This window comes from Fundulus heteroclitus, chromosome 2 (assembly GCF_011125445.2).
Source record: "Fundulus heteroclitus isolate FHET01 chromosome 2, MU-UCD_Fhet_4.1, whole genome shotgun sequence".
In the NCBI taxonomy this organism is placed as follows: Eukaryota; Metazoa; Chordata; class Actinopteri; order Cyprinodontiformes; family Fundulidae; genus Fundulus; species Fundulus heteroclitus.
Window position 1 is genome coordinate 14306532 of NC_046362.1, and position 22183 is coordinate 14328714.

General features: G+C 37.5%; 1 protein-coding gene across 4 annotated transcripts; it reads left to right on the top strand.

Moving 5' to 3' along the window:
• The first annotated feature begins 2386 nt into the window (after positions 1 to 2386).
• LOC105938562 (gliomedin-like) lies at positions 2387 to 20166 on the top strand. Of its 4 annotated transcripts, none has more exons than XM_036148603.1 (32): positions 2387 to 2857; positions 4215 to 4266; positions 4366 to 4383; positions 4470 to 4550; positions 6156 to 6248; positions 6819 to 6902; positions 7018 to 7089; positions 8498 to 8581; positions 8697 to 8768; positions 10177 to 10260; positions 10376 to 10447; positions 11833 to 11916; positions 12032 to 12103; positions 12277 to 12348; positions 12474 to 12563; positions 12667 to 12756; positions 13372 to 13428; positions 13527 to 13613; positions 13685 to 13759; positions 14462 to 14545; positions 14659 to 14751; positions 16208 to 16300; positions 16393 to 16446; positions 16775 to 16864; positions 16976 to 17068; positions 17179 to 17253; positions 17354 to 17437; positions 18625 to 18726; positions 18869 to 18937; positions 19057 to 19179; positions 19259 to 19409; positions 19585 to 20166. In XM_036148603.1, the coding sequence occupies exons 1-32, from the start codon at positions 2537 to 2539 to the stop codon at positions 20045 to 20047; spliced, it is 3234 nt and encodes a 1077-aa protein (XP_036004496.1). In that variant the 5' UTR covers positions 2387 to 2536; the 3' UTR covers positions 20048 to 20166. The 4 variants fall into 4 exon arrangements, with proteins under 4 accessions (XP_036004496.1, XP_036004503.1, XP_036004500.1 ...); XM_036148610.1 differs by having other exon boundaries at positions 18625 to 18662; positions 18868 to 18937; XM_036148607.1 differs by having other exon boundaries at positions 2388 to 2857; positions 18625 to 18705.
• Positions 20167 to 22183: the final 2017 nt, after the last annotated feature.

Below are 22183 nucleotides of genomic sequence, written 5' to 3' on the forward strand. Positions count from 1 at the left end.
GTTTTTTTTTTTGTTATTGTCAAGATGAATACAAAAGGATCAACTCTTTTTTTTTAACGTCTTGTGGCGTCTTTTTTTTCCCCCCTTAATCTTTTTGTGCAGAAAAACCACACGGTCCAATTCATCAACCAAGGAGGCTTTTCAAGGGGAAATTAATTAGCTGGGTCAGGCTGACCCGTGTCAAAGGAAGCTGGGACTTGCCCAGCGATTCAAGGAGGGAAAACAGAAGAATGAAAATACACGGATGCACATATTAAGTAGACCGACTCATCTTTATGGGATTTTATTTTGAACTACAGTTTGGTTGAAGGAGTCTTTTATTTCTGTGACAAACTTTAAAAGGAAAAGAGAAAATGGAAAGCCTGTGTTCAGAAAAGGCTGTCCTCCAGCTTTTTTTTTTTTTTTTTTTTGTTATTTCTGAAATGTGGCTGTTTTGTTACTTGCTACTGAACTCTCTTCAGTTCCCTGAGAAACTTGGATTGCTTTTTGCGGTAGAAACTGTTTAGTATTTTGAATATTGAAATCACAGTGCTGGGAAAGTTTTGCCTCCTTACAGATTTCTTGTGCCACACTTCAACATGTTAGATCATCTGACAAACTTTACTGTCACACACCTGAGTAAATTCAGAAAATAATGTTGTATGTTTATGATTTCAGATATTAAGAGGGGGAAAAAAATACAAAAATCAGTCTGTCCTTAGTTGAAAAAGTAATTTCCCCCTAAACTTTAGAACTGGTTGTTCCAGCGGTAACCATCATCAGGTATTTGCCAAACGTGGTGATGGCCACAGCATCTTAGTTGGATTAAAGGGAACATACGATGCTTTTCAATTCTTCTTTTTCACATTTCAGTTGTGGTCTGTATAAAGTGGAACTGCAATACTTTGATCTAGTTACTCATTCATTTCCCCCTTTTGTCCACAGTTATGAGGCGCATTCTTCAGCTTGGACCACAAAATCGCAGCAAAAAATAAAAAAAAGGGCGGATTCACGAAATTTGTATGGCAGAATGTCCATGACCTTCTTTAGTAGCCCTGAAGCAAATACTATTATGTAATTGTTCACAAAACGTAATAGAAAACCGTGAAAACTTAATGGCTTAAAAAATATGACCCAAAAATAATATAAAGATATCTACGCAGCTCCTGGACAGACAACGTTCAACTTTTCTGCTCTCCTAGAGACTCCAAGTACACAACTAAATGCATGTAAGAGCTAAAAAAGTGGATTTTGCATTACATGCCCATTAAAGTCCCAAAATTTGAGCAGGCCACTCTGAAACCTTTTCTTTTTTCTTTTTAGCCAGTCAGAGGTGAACATGCTGCCGTGCTTTAGTCAAAGTCCTGCTGCTCACCCCATGTCAGCTTCAGGTCACAAACTTCTCCTCCTGGATTTATTTATTTATGCTGAAACAGCATAGCAGCCCGACAGCATCACAATACTATCACCAATTGGCTTTGATTTCTGCCTTTGAAATCTTTTCTTACTTTTAAGCCTTGAGGCTTGCAGTGCTTTTGACCTTATTCTGTGTCTTTTTGTGACCTCCTGGACAAGTCGTGGATGCACTCTTGGAATAATTTTTGTGGGCCAGCAGCTCCTGGGAAGGTCGAGCGTTGTTCTGTGTTTCTTATATTCGTGAATGATGGTTCTAACTGGGATTTCCAAACAGACAGATGTCATTTACTTTGTTTGACATTAGCCCAGGAAACGGCGTTGCTTTTTTTTTTAGATCATTTCGACTAGTTCATGTCTCCAGACAGGCTCCATTTAGGGGCTTTTATGATACGACAGATCAAACAGGAGTCAAGTCTGGATGTGAGAACTGAAATTGAACTCAGCTCTCCAGAAATGTGGTTAGTCATCGTCAGTTCATCATTTATCGTGGGTCACTTTGGTTTGGTTCCTTCTCTTAACACACGAAAGCTGTTAAAAGTTGCATTTTATTTACTGTGGATATCTTTGTATGATGATATCTAACAGAAGAAATCTGTGAGGGGAGGGCATGTTCTTTTTTTTCCTTCTTTTCTTTTTTTTTACAGCACTGTATATAGTTTTCGAAAAACACGCTGGAAAGAAAAGGGATGTTTTAACACCCACACATGTCCTTCCACGCAGTCTGTCATTTCCCAAGACTTCTCTGAGAGCTCTGTTGTAGACTCTAACAGTGTGCCCCTTGTTTCCAACTTATTTATTCCACTTCCAAAGCATGTACAGCGGGTTGTGCTGGTGATAATATTGAAAGGAAGAGGCCTAGAATGATGGGGAGAGCTGCAGGATGTCACTCTTGAAATATGTCCATTATAGCTGCTTCTAAACCAGGCAATGCTTCCCAGATGCTTGTTGCGCAACGCGTTGCTTTTCTCCATGCAGTCGCGCAGACACATTTTGACATGTTTATTCCTTCCCAGTAGCCCGAGTGGGGTTGCGCCCTGACGTCTCATCTGTGTGCTCCCTCTCAGATATGTGCTGTGCGCGCTCGTGAGTGTCAGAGCTCAGATATCTGCGCAGCTGAGGAGCAGGGGACGACGCACCAGACATGAAAGGCACGAGGGAAACCTTCCCCGAGTGGAAAACCTCGCTGGCGGGTGTGTGCGCACTGCTGCTGCTTCTGGGCTGCGCCGCCTCAGTTTTCCTGTGGGTCCAGCACAAGGAGCTGGCAGAGGAGCTGGTCAGGCTGGAGTCCCAGATGCAGGAGTTGGCAGAGTGCTGCCGGCTGCGAGGAGGACTCCCGCCAGACGAGCGTGGAGAGGCTGGAGGTGCGAGGAAGCTCCGGCGCAGCAGACGAAACCAGGAGGGACTCTGGACGCAGACACGAGAGCAGGACCAGCTGATGCTGATGACATTCTCTGTGGTTCCTGTAAGATAATCCGCTGCACGCACGTTGCTTCTGGTGTGAGATCATAGCAGGTTTCTGCAGTTCAGTTTCTGAAGGTTGAAAAAGTTTCTGCTTTTATTTCTAAATGGAAAATGTCCTCTGGTTTTCCTCCTGGGGGAAGACAGCTATGCGCGCTGTTTAAGGAATGCATGAGTCTGGTACAGTTAGTGGAGGGGTCTGCATTTTAATGTTTCCCAGGGTAAATACCTGCAGCAGTGGAGCATGCCTGTTGCTTTCTCAACTCACATGCTGAAAGACCCAGCACCTTTTCAAAGGGGGCCTATATGCGACTTTAAAGGGGCCTATGGGCTCCAACACTTCATCATGTGGTCTATTATACAGTTGTTTTGTTGAAGAGATGTCGATTTGATCTACCTGAGTGCCAATAATAACAGCAGCTATACATTTAGTACTAAAGATCCCCCTTTAATGAACACATGAAGTGTGTGAGATTAGATCAAGAACAGCGTGTAAAGAGATTCATGGTATAGATATTCTTGGTTGAGCAGCTGTATCCAAGCGCAGTGGAAAACATCAAATGAAGGGCTGTAAGACACGGCATCACTGGAGCCTAGATCAGTGGAGACATGTCCTCTGGAGAGATGACAGATGCCCCTCCACCTGGCAGTCCCATGGACAGGTCTGGGTTTGGCGGTTCCCAGGAGAACTCGCCTGACTGCATCGTGACAGGCTTATGGTGCGGACCGTTTTTCTGGAGTTGAACGTTTTGGGCAAGTTCACGGTTGCAACTCTGTGGGAACCGCTCAGGGACGGCCCCTTCCTGTTCCAACACGACTGCACACAAAACCTGTGCTCAGCCCTGAATCTTATGGGAGGCCTTCTCTGGAAAAGTTAAAGCTCGTATGACTGAAAAGCGGTGGAAGTGACATTAAATCAAACCCTGTGGATTAAGAATGGGGTGTCACTCAACTTGATGTTTGGAGGCAGACCAGCGAACACTTTTGGGAATATACTCTATATTTGTCCTTGGCTGTTCATTGATGACATTCATTTTCTATCTAGAAGGGTCTCGTATCACAGTAGGAATGACTAAACATGTGCTCGGCATGTCTGTCTGACTGTAGGTTTTTATTAAAGTATATGACAGTGTATGGAGTAACAGGCTAAAATCCAGGGAAGTGACTTATATGCAAGCTGACCATCAACACCTGTCCACACATACAAGAAAATGCCTTTTTTTTTTTTTTTAAATTGGTGTCTTTGCTGGAAACAAACTATGCGTGAAACGGTTAAATGTTCCGATCAGGGGAACAACATGTTAATCAAAGTAGATTGTTGTGATTCTGATGATCAACTCTGTGTACCATTTTCTCTTCAGATCAAAGCCTACCAAGAGCTGTGCAACAACTCCAGAGGAAATTGTTTAATGGGTGTGAACATCTTTTTTTATATTAATGCATTCTTATTTCCTAGTGGTTCCTCCAATGATTAAAGCCTAACTGGAATACTTTTCCTCCTTTTTATTTCAGGTCCACCTGGCCCCCCAGGTAACAGACACACCCTTCATTTTTCTGTATAAATATTTGGAGTTTGTCACCCCTGCATAAATAAGCATTTTTTTTTTTTATATTAGGTGTTTCTGGCAGGCCTGGCAGGCCTGGCCCACCAGGACAACCGGGCGCGCCGGGCCCAGAAGGCAGACGAGGGCGAAGAGGTCAGAAGCCTTTTAGTGTCTCAGCCAATCAAATCGTCCAGAGAAAGGCCCTGTGTTTAACAGTAGCCCAAAAAAACAGATGAAGAAACCCAGACACCAAAGTTGTTTCCTGGTCTGAAACAGTCTGTCGTTGTTCGGCTGTGATTGCGTAACTTTGTCATCCCACTCACTGCCTGCCGTACAATTTACAGGCAGCCGCCACAGAGGTGTTTACCGCACTGAGGTGTCTGTGTTTGTTCCAGCTGATTAACGTGAATTATGCAGGGTTTCAATTCAATTTGAACTATGAAAAACCATGAATGAACAACTCTTTTACTTTATCCGGTAAAAAAAACAACAACAACCTTCATGCTGAATTTCTAAAGACAGATGTCATGTCTTGTCATGTTTTACATGACTCAGAAGGAGAAGCTATTCGCTCAGCCTCATCCTGTTTTTGTGGTTTAAACTTTGGTTAAGGCAGTTTTAAATAATTATGGTCTGTCATTTTTATTTATCATTTTAAAAAACTGTTGGCACGTACCATGAAACGTACAAAAGTTTCACAATCAAAGGAGCTTAAAATTGTTCAAAGACAGACTGAATGCTAAAATGGAGAAATGGGTCTCAGAAAAAGTGCATATTTCTTCTTTTTTTGTTATGTTTAAGTGTTTTAGCTCTTCAGGTACATTTTAATATCATACAAAGATAACTTAATTAAACAGGTAAAAATGCTGTTTTTTTCCCAACAATGATTTAATTTATTAAGTGAAACAAACACTATCCTGCCCCTATATGTAAAACATACTTATTTCCTCAACCAGACAACTGTTTGCACCACATTTGGCAACAACTGGCAAAAATGAATATTTTCATATTTCCATCAACTCTGATAAGTTGTCCAGGTCTTCAAGCAGCAAAGCTGCCCCAGATTTGACTGTTGGTAGGATGCTGTGTAGATGCTCTTCCGCCTAAAAGCTGCACTTCTTTCTGTTCAGGCCACAGAGTATTTCCCCGAAAGCTCTTCAGGATCACCACGATATTCTCAGGAAGTGTCAGATGAACCTTTGTGTTATTTTTGGTTAGCAGGTTGTCTCATTGTTGACTCATGAACTCTTGACTCTAACTAAGATGTTGATGCACTCCTGGAGTAATTTTAAAAGGCCAGGCACTATGGAGAAGGTCCTCCACTCTTCAATGATTACTTAATTTGTGGATAATGACTCTTACTGTAGTTCTCAAATCCTTTGAATTTGCTTTTCAACACTGCGGCCATGACTTAGTTTCTGACCTTTTCCTGAGATCGTGGCATAATGTGTTGCTTTTGAGAACTCATAACCTACCTGTGCTGTCAGACATATTAAAATTAGCTTGATTACCTGAAGCACTTGAACAACCTGAAGTTGGAGCGCTGCTGCCACCCCTCTGCTGGTCGCTCAAGTGCGAGCCACCAGAATCCACAAAGACTCCTGGATAGGTGTAGAAAGGTTTTCAGAAAAACTGAGCAAAGGTCCGGTTGCCTCCGATTTAAGCCTGTTTGCTGTCTTTAAACGAATCTGTACCAGGAAAGCCAGCAGTGCTTTATGCGTTTACTTGCCCTAATACTGAGTATTTGTTTACATGAAGGTCCTCCCGGTCCTCCCTGTCCTGCCTGTTGTCCCACTAAGGCAAAAAAGAAGATCTTTGGAGAACAGAGTCTTCAGAAATTTGGTTCAAAGGGTAAGCACATTGCAGCCATTGAAGAGAGCACGCTTGTTGTTTTTCTCTCTAAGAAAAGAAACAGACAGGGAAAAATTAAACCAACTCAGAGGTAAGAATCAATTAAGTGACACCTGCCTGCAGAACGTTGGGGGTTATCATCTTAGATTTATACTGACGGTGAAGTATTATTATTTTTTGTAATGTCTCAGTGCTTCACAAAGGTTAAAAAACAAATAGACATGTAAAGCTTACTAAACACACACATTCAAAATAATCAAAATAATTAAACAAAACACAGAAAGAAGTCTAAAATGATTCTTATTTGAATCATGGTTTAAACATTTTAATAGTTTTAATAGTTTTATTTATGTGTATTTTAACTAAATACATGACTCAATATGTTTTTGTCTGTAAACTAAATTTAGAAATTGAATATTAAATTGAAATTAATCATAAATGTCTGGACACACACTCTTTGAGCACACAAAACATTAGCAACTTGTTCAGGACAATTTTGACTTAGAAACTGGAATAAAGTTGGCTTAGGGATGACTAATGTAAGTGTAATTGATCTCGTTCTCCACTCAGACCAAGACCCAGCACAACCAGGCAATGAGACCAGAGACGCTCTGAATGTTACTGGACCTGTGAAACGTCAGGATGTAGAACATGGTCTGTAAACACTGACAGAGAGAATATTATGACTTGCTTGATATACTCTGTAATGTCATCAATCTAAAACGTAAAATTCAAACTCCTTTTCTAAAATCTGTATCTTTTCATCCAGAAGTCAGCTATATTTCACCGAATGATACGAGCACCGGAAATGTCACGCAGACGCCAATTACACCGCCACCAGGTGAGAAATCTGTTGTTTTGAGCTGTAAACAAGCAAAGCCAGTGTTGACCATTATATAGTGGTTTTTAAAGCATACATACACCTGTTAAAGGACTATTTTTTATTTATTATACAACACTTTGAATTGTCTTGTTATTGAAAAGTGCTTTATAAATAAACTTGCCTTGCCTGACCTATGTAAACAATTAGACCATAATAAATCCTTTCAGAATCTTTTATAGATAAAATATAGCATCATCCTGTAAATTCCAACAAACAAACAAATCTCAAAACAAATCATCTCATAATTACTTGGATTACCATCACAGGGACTTAGAAGAGGATGTATTAAGGTAAAAATGTTACTCAGTATACCATTAAACAAGAAAATGTATATAAAAAGGTTCAATAACATGGTTGCATACGTTTCCGAGTCCTTAACCTAACACTATTTCTTCAAAGCACCTGTTGATATAACACTGAGGAGTAGATTTGTGTAATATGTCTAGATTTGATAATATTTCCCTCCTCAGTTTTCAAAATCTATTAGATTGTGAGGAGATCTCCAGTCTACAGCTTTCTTCAAGTCACCCACAGGACTTTCTGTGAGATTTAGCTCTGCATTTTTGGTTCATTTACTTGATTTGAATGTATGTTTGGATTCACGAGGTGTCCATCATCAGAAATTAAAGGACAACACGGAGGTGTGAACTGTCCGATTTCGAAAGGGCATTATCCCACTTATACCATGGTCACTTACAAAATAAATAAATATTAAATCAATTATTAATACTTTAATGTTTTTTTTTTTACTGTTCAAATCATAGGTATTTCATAAGATGCGGCTGAGAGAACTACTTCATGTCTCTCATTATGACGCGTTGCTAATGTCACCATCGTCAACTGTATTGCCGTTACCAGCTAACGTTTGAGCCAACGCAATAATGTAGAACAATCAGGCTTTTTGACCGACACTTTTTCATAGTGTCCTATAACACTTTTTAACAGACGCCCTGTAGCCAATCAGAATCAAGTATTTACCCAGACCATGGTATAACAAGGTTAAAAAACAAATAGACATGTAAGAACACTAGAAACACACACATTAGAAATCAAACTAACTAAACAAAATATGGAAAGTCCACATTTTTATTTTTCTCATGGGTTAAACATTCCAATCATTTTATTTATATACTTTAAACACATAAATCAACATGCTTTTGACTGTAAACTAAATATAGATTCCAATAATATTCTGACAAATTTTTTAAAATATTGAATTGAAATTCATCATAAATGTCTGGACACACACTCTTTGAGCACACAAAACATTAGCAGCTTGTTCAGGACAATTTTGACTTAGAAACTGGAATAAAGTTGGCTTAGGTGATGACTAATGTAAGTGTAATTGATCTCTTTCTCCACTCAGACCAAGACCCAACACAACCAGGCAATGAGACCAGAGACGCTCTGAATGTTACTGGACCTGTGAAACGTCAAGATGCAGAACATGGTCTGTAAACACTGACAAAGAGAATATTATGACTTGCTTGATATACTCTGTAATTTCATCAATCTAAAACGTAAAATTCAAACTCCTTTTCTAAAATCTGTATCTTTTCATCCAGAAGTCAGCTATATTTCACCGAATGATACGAGCACCGGAAATGTCACGCAGACGCCAATTACACCGCCACCAGGTGAGAAATCTGTTGTTTTGAGCTGTAAACAAGCAAAGCCAGTGTTGACCATTATATAGTGGTTTTTAAAGCATACATACACCTGTTAAAGGACTATTTTTTATTTATTATACAACACTTTGAATTGTCTTGTTATTGAAAAGTGCTTTATAAATAAACTTGCCTTGCCTGACCTATGTAAACAATTAGACCATAATAAATCCTTTCAGAATCTTTTATAGATAAAATATAGCATCATCCTGTAAATTCCAACAAACAAACAAATCTCAAAACAAATCATCTCATAATTACTTGGATTACCATCACAGGGACTTAGAAGAGGATGTATTAAGGTAAAAATGTTACTCAGTATACCATTAAACAAGAAAATGTATATAAAAAGGTTCAATAACATGGTTGCATACGTTTCCGAGTCCTTAACCTAACACTATTTCTTCAAAGCACCTGTTGATATAACACTGAGGAGTAGATTTGTGTAATATGTCTAGATTTGATAATATTTCCCTCCTCAGTTTTCAAAATCTATTAGATTGTGAGGAGATCTCCAGTCTACAGCTTTCTTCAAGTCACCCACAGGACTTTCTGTGAGATTTAGCTCTGCATTTTTGGTTCATTTACTTGATTTGAATGTATGTTTGGATTCACGAGGTGTCCATCATCAGAAATTAAAGGACAACACGGAGGTGTGAACTGTCCGATTTCGAAAGGGCATTATCCCACTTATACCATGGTCACTTACAAAATAAATAAATATTAAATCAATTATTAATACTTTAATGTTTTTTTTTTTACTGTTCAAATCATAGGTATTTCATAAGATGCGGCTGAGAGAACTACTTCATGTCTCTCATTATGACGCGTTGCTAATGTCACCATCGTCAACTGTATTGCCGTTACCAGCTAACGTTTGAGCCAACGCAATAATGTAGAACAATCAGGCTTTTTGACCGACACTTTTTCATAGTGTCCTATAACACTTTTTAACAGACGCCCTGTAGCCAATCAGAATCAAGTATTTACCCAGACCATGGTATAACAAGGTTAAAAAACAAATAGACATGTAAGAACACTAGAAACACACACATTAGAAATCAAACTAACTAAACAAAATATGGAAAGTCCACATTTTTATTTTTCTCATGGGTTAAACATTCCAATCATTTTATTTATATACTTTAAACACATAAATCAACATGCTTTTGACTGTAAACTAAATATAGATTCCAATAATATTCTGACAAATTTTTTAAAATATTGAATTGAAATTCATCATAAATGTCTGGACACACACTCTTTGAGCACACAAAACATTAGCAGCTTGTTCAGGACAATTTTGACTTAGAAACTGGAATAAAGTTGGCTTAGGTGATGACTAATGTAAGTGTAATTGATCTCTTTCTCCACTCAGACCAAGACCCAACACAACCAGGCAATGAGACCAGAGACGCTCTGAATGTTACTGGACCTGTGAAACGTCAAGATGCAGAACATGGTCTGTAAACACTGACAAAGAGAATATTATGACTTGCTTGATATACTCTGTAATTTCATCAATCTAAAACGTAAAATTCAAACTCCTTTTCTAAAATCTGTATCTTTTCATCCAGAAGTCAGCTATATTTCACCGAATGATACGAGCACCGGAAATGTAACGCAGACGCCAATTACACCGCCACCAGGTGAGAAATCTGTTGTTTTGAGCTGTAAACAAGCAAAGCCAGTGTTGACCGTTATATAGTGGTTTTTAAAGCATACATACACCTGTTAAAGGACTATTTTTTATTTATTATACAACACTTTGAATTGTCTTGTTATTGAAAAGTGCTTTATAAATAAACTTGCCTTGCCTTACCTATGTAAACAATTAGACCATAATAAATCCTTTCAGAATCTTTTATAGATAAAATATAGCATTCATCCTCAAATTTAAAAACAAATCATCTCATAATTACTTGGATTACTATCACAGGGACTTAGAAGAGGATATATTAAGTTAAAAATGTTACTCAATATACCATTAAACAAAAGATTTATATAAAAAGGTTCAATAACATGGTTGCATACGTTTCCGAGTCCTTAACTTAACACTATTTATTCAAAGCACCTGTTGATATAACACTGAGGAGTAGATTTGTGTAATATGTCTAGATTTGATAATATTTTCCTCCTCAGTTTTCAAAATCTATTAGATTGTGAGGAGATCTCCAGTCTACAGCTTTCTTCAAGTCACCCACAGGACTTTCTGTCAGATTTAGCTCTGCATTTTTGGTTCATTTACTTGATTTGGATGTATGTTTGGATTCACGAGGTGTCCATCATCAGAAATTAAAGGACAACACGGAGGTGTGAACTGTCCGATTTCGAAAGGGCATTATCCCGCTTATACTATGGTCACTTACAAAATAAATAAATATTAAATCAATTATTAATACTTTAATGTTTTTTTTTACTGTTCAAATCATAGGTATTTCATAAGATACGGCTGAGAGAACTACTTCATGTCTCTCATTGTGACGCGTTGCTAATGTAACCATCGTCAACTGTATTGCCGTTACCAGCTAACGTTTGAGCCAACGCAATAATGTAGAACAATCAGGCTATTTGACTGACACTTTTTCATAGTGTCCTATAACACTTTTTAACAGACGCCCTGTAGCCAATCAGAATCAAGTATTTACCCAGACCATGGTATAACAAGGTTAAAAAACAAATAGACATGTAAGAACACTAGAAACACACACATTAGAAATCAAACTAACTAAACAAAATATGGAAAGTCCACATTTTTATTTTACTCATGGATAAAATATTTAGATAATTTTATTTATATACTTTAAATACATGAATCAACATGATTTTGACAATAAACTAAATATAGATTCCAATAATTTTCTGACTATTTTTTTAAATTTGAATTGAAATTAATTATAAATGTCTGGACACACACTCTTTGAGCACACAAAACATTAGCAGCTTGTTCAGGACAATTTGGACTTAGAAACCGGAATAAAGTTGGCTTAGGTGATGACTAATGTAAGTGTAATTGATCTCTTTCTCCACTCAGACCAAGACCCAACACAACCAGGCAATGAGACCAGAGACGCTCTGAATGTTACTGGACCTGTGAAACTTCAGGACGCAGAACATGGTCTGTAAACACTGACAAAGAGAATATTATGACTTGCTTGATATACTCTGTAATGTCATCAATCTAAAACGTAAAATTCAAACTCCTTTTCTAAAATCTGTATCTTTTCATCCAGAAGTCAGCTATATTTCACCGAATGATACGAGCACCGGAAATGTAACGCAGACGCCAATTACACCGCCACCAGGTGAGAAATCTGTTGTTTTGAGCTGTAAACAAGCAAAGCCAGTGTTGACCATTATATAGTGGTTTTTAAAGCATACATACACCTGTTAAAGGACTATTTTTTATTTATTATACAACACTTTGAATTGTCTTGTTACTGAAAAGTGCAACAATTTGCGGTATCCCCTTGTCCAGACTACTCGCCTGCACCCTGGGTGGAAACCAGTTCAGAAATCACAACAGAAACATTAAGAAATTTCACAGCAGGTAAATCCTGGGACTTATTTATAACCTATTTTATTCATATTAGATTTCAACTTGCTGCTGTGCTTCGATTATTGCTATAAATCCTGCTAATATGTTTGTTTTATGTCGCTATCCATTTTCCACAGTGTTACCAACACTGAGTGCCAACCTTGAGGACAGAGACGCCTTGAACGCTACTGACTTAAAAGGGAGTCGTCATGGAAACTTTGAACTTGGTATGCATTTGTACGAGTATCATTAATTACCTTTGTTAACAGAATGCTAAGGTTTAATTCTTCTGCAATTCCCATTCAGATAGTCCTAAATTTCTCTTTGCAGAAACACCAAAACCCCATCCAAGTGAGAGCTCCATCAAATTCCTGAATGGCACAAACTTGGAGGAACATCTAACCAGGAAACTTGACCCTGGTAGGCCAGGATAGATCTAAGAGATAAAGCTATGGTAGAGTGGATAAGAAAACACTGGCAAACAAGTTTAACCTCATTTTTTCAATAGAGTCACTGCTTATTTTTAGAAGTGACGCCCATGCCTCTTTGAATGACTGTGACACTAGAAACGTTACAAAGGGTGTTAAATTCATAAGTGGTAGGAGGTCCTAGACTTTGAAATGTTCACTCTTCTCGCCTCAATTTAAAGACAATTTAAAGGAGCTTAAAGAACAATGTGTAGCATTTCTTACCACAATAGATAAATTTGGTGCCAACATGAACAAGAACGCCTTTAATGGCAGCAGCGTTGTCTCTGAAACAACATCCGAAAGGACGACAGACCTCATACTGTGAATGAAAGTGCTTCTGTTTTCTGTATTGTAATTACAGTTCTGGTCTAAATAGGGATCCTGCGCATAAACATTTGATGTGTTGTATCATCTTATCTAACATCCCAAGATGTGAAAAAATTAGAGGGCAGTATTATGTACTTTCTATGGTAGAAACTGCAAACTTTGTTTATATAACAGAAGTAAGTGTCAGACTTTGGGTATTGTGTTCTCTAAACTAAACCCTGTTTTTCGTTTTCTCCAGAACCACCAACACTGCGTTCAGATAATACCACAGGAGAGTTGCTTAATGGACATCCTGGTAAACTGCAAGTTTTTTCCTCTCGAGTTTAGTCAAACTTGATCTTTAAAAACTGAGGGGAACTATGTTACATTTTTCCCTATTGAAAATGTTTCCAGAATTGTTTTATGAAGGAGACCACATAGGGACTTTGAATGATTCCGAGGTTATAAATGTTACAGAGGGAAGGATAAAGTTGTTACCAGGTAAGTAACCTTTAAAACGTATACTTTTTGTTGCCATGGCTTAATGCCTAACATATAATTTTCTACTATAGGGGTGCTTGACACAAACCAAAACAGGGATGCCTTCAATGACAGCAGAGTCGACACTGAAACAAGCTTTAAAAGCGGTAAAATGTCCTAATGTCTTTCATACAAGCTGGAGAACATCAAACTAAATTTTTAGACAAATACCAATTACTAAATAATATACAGCAATTCATATGCATGACTATGGAGAATATTCAATGTAAGGAATTGAATCTTCTTTTTACATTTACGTTAGATCACCACTAAAAAGTCCAACTCTCTCTCTCTCTCTCACACACACACACATACACACACATATATATATATATATATATATATATATATATATATATATATATATATATATATATATATATATATATATATATATATATATATATATTTACTACAGAGTGACATATTTTAAGCATTTACAACAACAAAAAAGCAATTTCTCATAACATTTCAATATTACCTACCACAGACCAGTAAAAAAACACTTTTACTACAGATATGCCACTATGTCCATGTGCTGCACGACATATATATATAAACTCAGGTCTTCACAGCGTGGCATGGAGGTGACTTGCCTGTAGCTTTGTTGAGGTGTTCAGCCATCAAATTAACAAACACAGACTCTTGAAATATATCAATCTGTGTTTAATGAATCGATGTAGGTTTCATTTTATGAGTTGAATTAATTAAATATATAAAGCTTCCAGTGATGTTTTGTTTCATGGGATACACCTATGTAATAGATAACAGTTCTCCAATCTGAGCTCTGTTTTATTTTTTTCTAACAGAACCTCCAATGCAAGATTCAGCTAATACCACAAGAGATGCTTTTAATGGTTCTGAATATTACAATCAACCAAAAACTGAACCTGGTAAACCAAAGAAATATATAATAATAATAAAAAATGTTTTCCTTTGCTTAGTCAATGTTTGTCAGAACTGAAGGGAAACATGTTAAACTGCTTTGTATTTTCTTTTTTTCTAGGACCAGAAACATCTCATGAAGGTGTTAGCATTGGGACTTTTAATGACTCACAAGCTATAAATGTTACAGGAGGATGGGTAAACTTAGTCAGAGGTAAGTTACCTTTAAAACGCCAAATTTGTGTGGATCACATTCATAATAAAGTGGCTAAGGCTTAATGCCTAATGACAACAGTAAAACAAGCCCTAGAAATGGTAAAATGTCCTAATATATTTGATCAGCAATCTAAGACTGAAACTAGACAAACACTTGTTTATGTAGGAATTTAGTTCATATCATTATATTCCTAGATGATGTGAGAATAATTTAAAAATGTCTTATTCAAAAACATTAAACAGTACAGTAAATTAAATGCCCTTTTGAGGTTTACCTGAGTTTAGGAAAATCACATAACATGTTTAAGGTTCAGCAGCAAGTCCTGTTTGGATATGGACTTTACTAAGTACAACTAGATCTCTAAAAAGCAGCTGGTAAAGGGAATTTCAGACTCAAATTACAGTAATATACTGGTGCATCTCAATAAATTAGAATATAACCTAAAAGTATTTTTACAAATGATTAATTCCACTTAAGCACGTATTTCAGTTTTTTTGATGATTCTTTTGCATGAATGACACTGCATCAGTGCATTGTGGGATGGAGGCGATCAGCCTGTAGCTCTTCTGCTGTTCAGGAATTTCTTTAATTGCCTTCAGCTCAGCTGCATTGTTTGCTCTGCCATCTCTTTTGACCCCCTTCATGATACCCGGCAGAATCTCTGTGGGGTTCGGGTCAGGCTGGTTTGCTCTCCAGTCAAGCACGGTAGTACTGTGATCATTAAAGCACAGTTTGGTACTATTGGCATGGTGGCCAGGCGCCAGGTCCTACGGGAATATAACAGCATTTCAACCGAAGGACGCAGGAAGTGCTCTAAAAATTTCCCAGTAGATTGCTGTGCTGATTTTAAATTTGATAACACACAGCGGACCAGCACCAACAGATCAAGTGGTAACTATGGCTGTGGAAACTTGGACCTCAAGCATCTTAGATTCCGTTCCTTTCCACTCTCCCTTCAGACTCTGAAACCTTAATTCTAAACAAAATACTAAATTTACTTTCATGCTTTACAATCCGCTCAAGGCTGAAGTTAACCCTATCACTTCTTTACCTTCCTCTGCATCCATCCCCACCTTTTTTTTTTTTCTTCCACTCAACTTTCTCTTTACTTTTTGGGCTTATCCTCATTGTAGAGAGGGCAAATGACCCTTTACCAGAGAGCTGTCAAGTCAGCAGTCTCTTCATGATTTCAGAAAACAAATGTTTTTGTAATAAGAATCCCTTTTTATTGCCCTTATGTAACATTCTAATTTTCAGGTAAAGTTTTTTGTTTTCATTAGTTCACAGCTATAATAATCAAAACAGAAGTTAAGGCTTAAAATATCTCACGTTTTTCTGAAATGGGTCTATACAACAATGCACTCAGGTAAACCACCAAGAATGAGTAAAGTAGTTTAGTCAAGTGTTATTGGAAATGTCATGCTAACTTTACGTCTGTTTGAAATGTTTTCAGAGCCGGGGGCATTTGATGATGGTGATGGCATGGTGACTGTAAATGATTCAAACACAATACATGTTACAGAGGGACCTACACAATTATTGAAAGGTAGTTAAACCTTAAAACATCCACTTCTTTCCACTTGCATTCAAATTAAAGGTGCTTAAGTTCAGTGTGTATCTTGTCATTTTTTTATGTAGGTCCTGCTGATGCCTTCAATGGCAGCCGAGTCATCACTGAAACAAGCTTTAAAGGTGGTAAAACATCTCGTTAATTCTGACCTGCCCAATTGTTTTAAAAGAAAAAAAAAATTGCAAGATAATCATCTGGGAATCCTATTTTGTTGTATTTTGGTAAATATTAGAGCAACTCTGAATGTTTTTATTCCCGTTATTGATTTGAAAACCTCCAGAGCACAGAAGGAAACTTTTTGTATTTGACCATTTTAGTTGTTACCGTAATTCAGTTTATATTATTCTAATAAGGGAAAGCTTGGATTATGCTTTTTAACTGAAATTGACTGTTCAAGTTTACTTTAATACCATAAATCCAGTCTAATTGAATCTTGTCTTTCTTTCACAGAAACACCAACAGAGCATTTAGCTAACAACACCAGAGACGCTTTAAATATTTCTGACTTTTACAATCCTCTAAAGAAAAAAATGGAATATGGTAAAAAAAAAAAAAAAAAAAAGCCTACTGATGAATCAAGGTTTTCCTTATACATTGGTAGGAAAATTTAAATAGGAAATTAAACTTTTATACTTTTTCAAACTTTCCCAGAGCCAGTGCTGTTTAATAAAGATGACAGCAATGGGACGATGAATGACGTGGATCCTGGAAATGAAACGTATGCACCAGTAAAACCATTTCCAGGTAAATAAATAGATAAATGCTTTTGTTGTGAAAAATTAATAAACTTGTTTTGTTGAAAGGTTTCAAAGTAATTGTGATTTAAATATTTAGCATTTATTTTTACTCCACAGGACCGACTGAAACCAACAGAAGCAGCAATACGTTCTTTTCCAACACAATCACGAATGAAACTGTTGTAAAAAGCGGTAAAAACACAATACTACATTTGATGAGCAATGTTTACTCGTATCTATATACAAATATCTTGAATGTAAGCTTTGATTTTGTTTTTTTGTTTTTTTTTAGAATCAACAACTCCTGTTGAAAACTTCAGAGAAGCGTTCAACTTTAATGACTCCAAGAATCAGCTGGAGAAAAACAAAGATTCTGGTAACCAGCCTCTTCAGACAAAGCTATCCTATACGTCTGCTGCAAATTCTATAAAGCATACCATTTATACAAACCCAACCTATAATTTGAAAATATTTATTTAGTTGGGGAAAAATTCCCATTTAAGAGAAGAAAAAAAAGCCTAAATTCCTTGGTTTAAAAAAAACAACACCATAAAGAGGCTCAAATGTCTCTTAGTCACTCTTGAAAATAAGAAAGACAAGAAAACATGCTGTTCTAGTAAGGTAATTGTGTGCTGACACACCTCCCTTACTAAAGGAAGGTTGCTACTCTTTTAACCTGTCCTACAGACAGAGCAATTCATTAAAAGTTTAAATCACCTGGAAGAGGGACAAGCAAAGCGGGACAATAATCTACGTTTGTCATATGAAGTAAGGTCGAATATTATGAGAGATTAAAATAAATGACAACTCGAGGTCACTAAGTCTCCTTAGCCATCATGCCAACCATCTTCTCCTGTCCTACCATCACAAATGTGAAAAGGGGTCCTAAGGTGGATCCATGCGCTTTGATGAAACTAAAATTGTGCTTTCTAGCAGAAAGCCCTTCAGGTGAGTCTGGCATAAAACAGGATGAATTTGTGGGTAGGATGGAGCGTCTGTGGTGCTGTGAGCCTGAATCTCTTCCAAAGGCTCTGGAAACTTTGTTGGAGTCTATGGCGTCATGACCTCCTTGGAATACCAGGAGATATGAAATTTACAAAAATCAGCTGAACTCAAAATCAAACAAAAAATGGTTTAGTAGAAATTAATAATTTTATTTCCCTAGCCATCTTAGTCCCCAGACCTAAATCCTATAGAAAACCTGAAGGATGGGACTAAAACGATAGAGAGCAAAACAGAGGACCCAGAACTCTGGAAAAACTAGAGATTCCCTGCAAAAGACCAAAGATTCCTCTTGCTGTGTTCACCAACCTTGTGAAATGTAATTTTTTCTTAAAATAAATTAATTGTGAGATTGTGCGGCTTCTAATTATTTAAATGTTTTAAATAGATGTGCCAATAAATGTGCAGGTGGCTGTCAATAAATAAATCACCCAATTAAATTGGTTGTTTCCTGGCATTAATCTTGTTTTATCAGGCTAATCTCCATGGCAAAAAATCTTTATCTTCCGCCGCACAATAACAGTAGCGTTACTGAAGCATTCACTTCGTTTTTCTTTACAGCTTCACCTTCTGTTGACAAGAGTCAGAGGATAAACACTTTGAACAGCAGTGGAAACATTGCAGACAAACCAATGAAAAGTGGCGAGAATCTATCCTCTACTGGTATTATGACCTAATAATGTGGAAATTTAAACCTTTTTCAAAGTCCTGATCCCATTTGCCATTAAATCTAAAACAGCATAAAGATCATGTAAAACATTTTAAGAATGTGATTGTACGTTTTTTCTCCTTCCTTTGTCTGCAGAGTCTTCCCAACCTGTCCAAACCTACAATAACAGCAACGCAATCAGCAATGAAAAGTTTACAAAAACTGGTAAAAAACATTTAGCTGAATAAATTTTAAAGTGGTTCTGGCACTTTATTTATACTGTATGTTCCCAGAATAACACCTGGAGCTTTCCCAAACCTTTGAGCCTTTTTTTTTTTTTTTAGACTGCAAGATCAAAGCCATCAAATGTTCAGATAAGTCCACTAAAATGTTCAGCACCTTCGGAGCCTGGATGTCGGATGCGTCACGGTCTGACGATCGGATCTGGGTGGCGGATCATTTCTCAGGTTGTTCTTTCAGGGTCTGTTATTTCCTTGTGCTAAAGTGGAGTTCCCTGCTGTAACACAGGAATGTCTATTCCACCAGGTCGTCGATTGCAGGAGTTCAAGAACATTTCACTACTGTCGCAAAACGATCATAAAGATGTGGATGTTAGGAAGTTTTACCAAGGCTGTGGCCATGTTGTTTATAAGGGGTCATTTTACTTCCACAACGGAGGAACAAACACCCTTTACAAGTAAGTTTTTTTTATTATTTAAAAAAAATTCTGTCTGAAATATCTTGAAAACATGTTAACTGCTTTTCAAATGTATTCAAATGTCTTGAACTACAAACTAAGACGTGGCCATCCACGTAACCAGAGAAGCAGCCAAGAGGGCCACGATAACTCAGGAAATGTCTTTATCTACCAGGTTTGCCTTGAACACGAGGAAAACCACCGCTCTGACCATGCCAAACAGCAGATATCGCCAACTGAGCTATCTCTTCCACAACTCCAAGACTTATTTCAAGTTTGCCGTGGATGAAAACGGACTGTGGGTCATCTTCGCCTCAAACACAGACGATAACACGATGGTGGCAAAGCTCAACCCGGACACTTTCTCTGTGCAGTCCATGATTAACACTGCCTACCCTTCAGCTAAGGCAGGAAACGCCTTCATCGTGTGCGGGGTGCTGTATTTTACCGACAACTTGGACAAACTTGTGACATATGCCTTTGATTTGAAGACACAGAGTCCTCTGGATGTAAGTTTTGATTTAAGGAAAGGAAATGAAATCTTAGCTATGCTGTCTTATTATCCCAACAAAAGACTGTTGTACATGTGGGACAACAGCAGTGTGAGAACCTGCAGGGTTAAATTCAAAAATAGCTAAAAGAAAAAACAAAAATCCTACCAGTTTTCTATTTTTGTAAAAGTGGCTTAAAAAGAAAAAAAACTATTGTGTTTGTTTGTGTTATTTTCTTTCTGTTGCAATAAATGTGACCCTAAATATTGAGTGTTTCATTGACGTTGGCTCACTGATAGCAACGCTTCATGTTGACTGGATTACAAAGATTGACCCGATACACATTACTGACAGAGATGTCACAACACAGTTTAGCTCTCAATTTGTTTAATTTAATTCATTTTGTTTAATAGTTTCAAACAGGTCTTAAGGTACACCTGGGGTAGATTAGTCTAACTTTTTCTTTTAAATTGGACAACAATTTCAATAAAAAAAAGAAAAATCAGAATAAAAGAGAAGGGAAAAGGTGTTAGATAAAAGCATAAATAGGATTTGTCTTTTAAAATTCACTTTTTGCACCTTTTTCTACTTCTGTTTTGGTCTCTGCTTCTTCTAAAACAGTAAATGTGATAAAAAAAAAAAAAAAAAAACAACATCCAGCCCTATTGTAGTAATGTTTTGCTGGTGTCTGGATAACGAGCTGTTTCAAAAACCGAATATTATGTCACAATCGGTTGGCACTGGCTAATGCTAACAAGCTAATGCTAACAATAGGCTACTGATAGCCCTGTGTGCATTTAGAAACCACTTGCTGCATCATCCTGATGCATCTCAATAATCCAGGTAAAAATAATCAAAAAGGAAATTGAGTCCTCTGGATGGGTTCTTCCTAGCTGAAATGTTTGGTCTCTTCTTCAATAGACGCCGGTCCCCCGGCATAAACGGAGCAATGTTTTGTCTGCTGTTAAGTGCCAAGAGGACTGTGATCAGTTATACTTTGGGGAAAATAAAGCAGCCACAGGCCAATAGGATGACCCAGCACAGAAGAGCAACATAATCAGGCCAAGGTTCTGAGTTTACGCTCATCTTCAGGCCAGCGGTCACTCCTTTAGGGATGAAGATGTTTGCACTCTGGACAGCGAGGAATGTAGGTTTCAGAGGGGAGTAATGGAAGCCATAATCAGACAGAGGTGGAGGCCTCCGGTTTCAATTGTCCTCCTCTTACAAATCTGCTATTGCGAGCCTGACTCGCACTAACGCACTAACGAACGGTTATCAGCCTGATGGACCTCCATGTGAGCACAGGTTTTCACTGTCCCAATCAACTCGTTGAGCCACTATGCAAAGCTACTGCTTAAAAGACTGTGTTGATCACTGACTTATCAGACTGAAGAAGTCTCTTGGAGAAGAGACGAAACGTTTAAACTAAAAAGAACCCGTCCAGAGGACCCATCAATTTTCTTTTTCACTTGCTTACATCCTTCCTGGTTGTGCAGGAGGTTCCACTTATTTTGCTTCTGGGTCTGAATCCAAATCAAAGATGTACTGTTGTACCATTGTGCATCGGTTTGCAGTAATTTTCACATGTATACAGTAAATGTAAACACTGAGTTGGGAGGCATGCCCAGCTACAGCTTATTTGTATAAAGGTGACAGAGCCCTAAAAACAGCTTGTTCTGAAAGAAGCTCAAAATAGATGGAATTGAGGGAGTCTAAATCTAGTTATGTGAGAATGATTTTTGTGTGAAAACAATGTAATTAACACATTTTGTGTAGCACATAGATCTATCCAAACTTGTTTAAAAGGAAGCATAATACGTAGGTTCCCTTTAAAAGAATCAACAACTTACAACTCTTACCGTACTAATCTAACATTGCTGACAAAAAGAAGCCAGCATCAGTGTTTCATCCAGATAGCCCTAAATAAAAGAAAATCTAGAATTTAACATTACTTTGTGGCTTTAAATTATGAATTTTAGCCACTTTATTTACAGTGTGAACTGACTGCACAATATATATATATAATTTTACTGTCTTTTAAAAACCAGCAATGTTTGCATAAATCTAAGTGGGCTGTATACTTTATTGTATCCAAACGAGGTCAAAATTATACATAAGGCCTCAAATGGCCTTAAGCCGGTTTACACTCCTGTTCTCCTCTAACCAAATGACAAACATCGACATCGATTGAGAGGCTGCCGTCGGTTTAAAATGGACCATCTAATGATCATAATTAGCAGCTGGAAAACCCAGAAAACCCTGTTTCATCATCAGATGTGACTG

What these genes read in the sequence shown, in the direction of transcription:
- LOC105938562 (XM_036148603.1), top strand. Translation starts at nt 2,537, where the DNA reads ATGAAAGGCACGAGGGAAACCTTCCCCGAGTGGAAAACCTCGCTGGCG. An exon ending in ACGTCAGGATGTAGAACATG is followed by an intron (nt 6,903 to 7,017) that starts GTCTGTAAACAC and finishes CTTTTCATCCAG; the next exon opens with AAGTCAGCTATATTTCACCG. An exon ending in GCCAATTACACCGCCACCAG is followed by an intron (nt 10,448 to 11,832) that starts GTGAGAAATCTG and finishes TTCTCCACTCAG; the next exon opens with ACCAAGACCCAACACAACCA.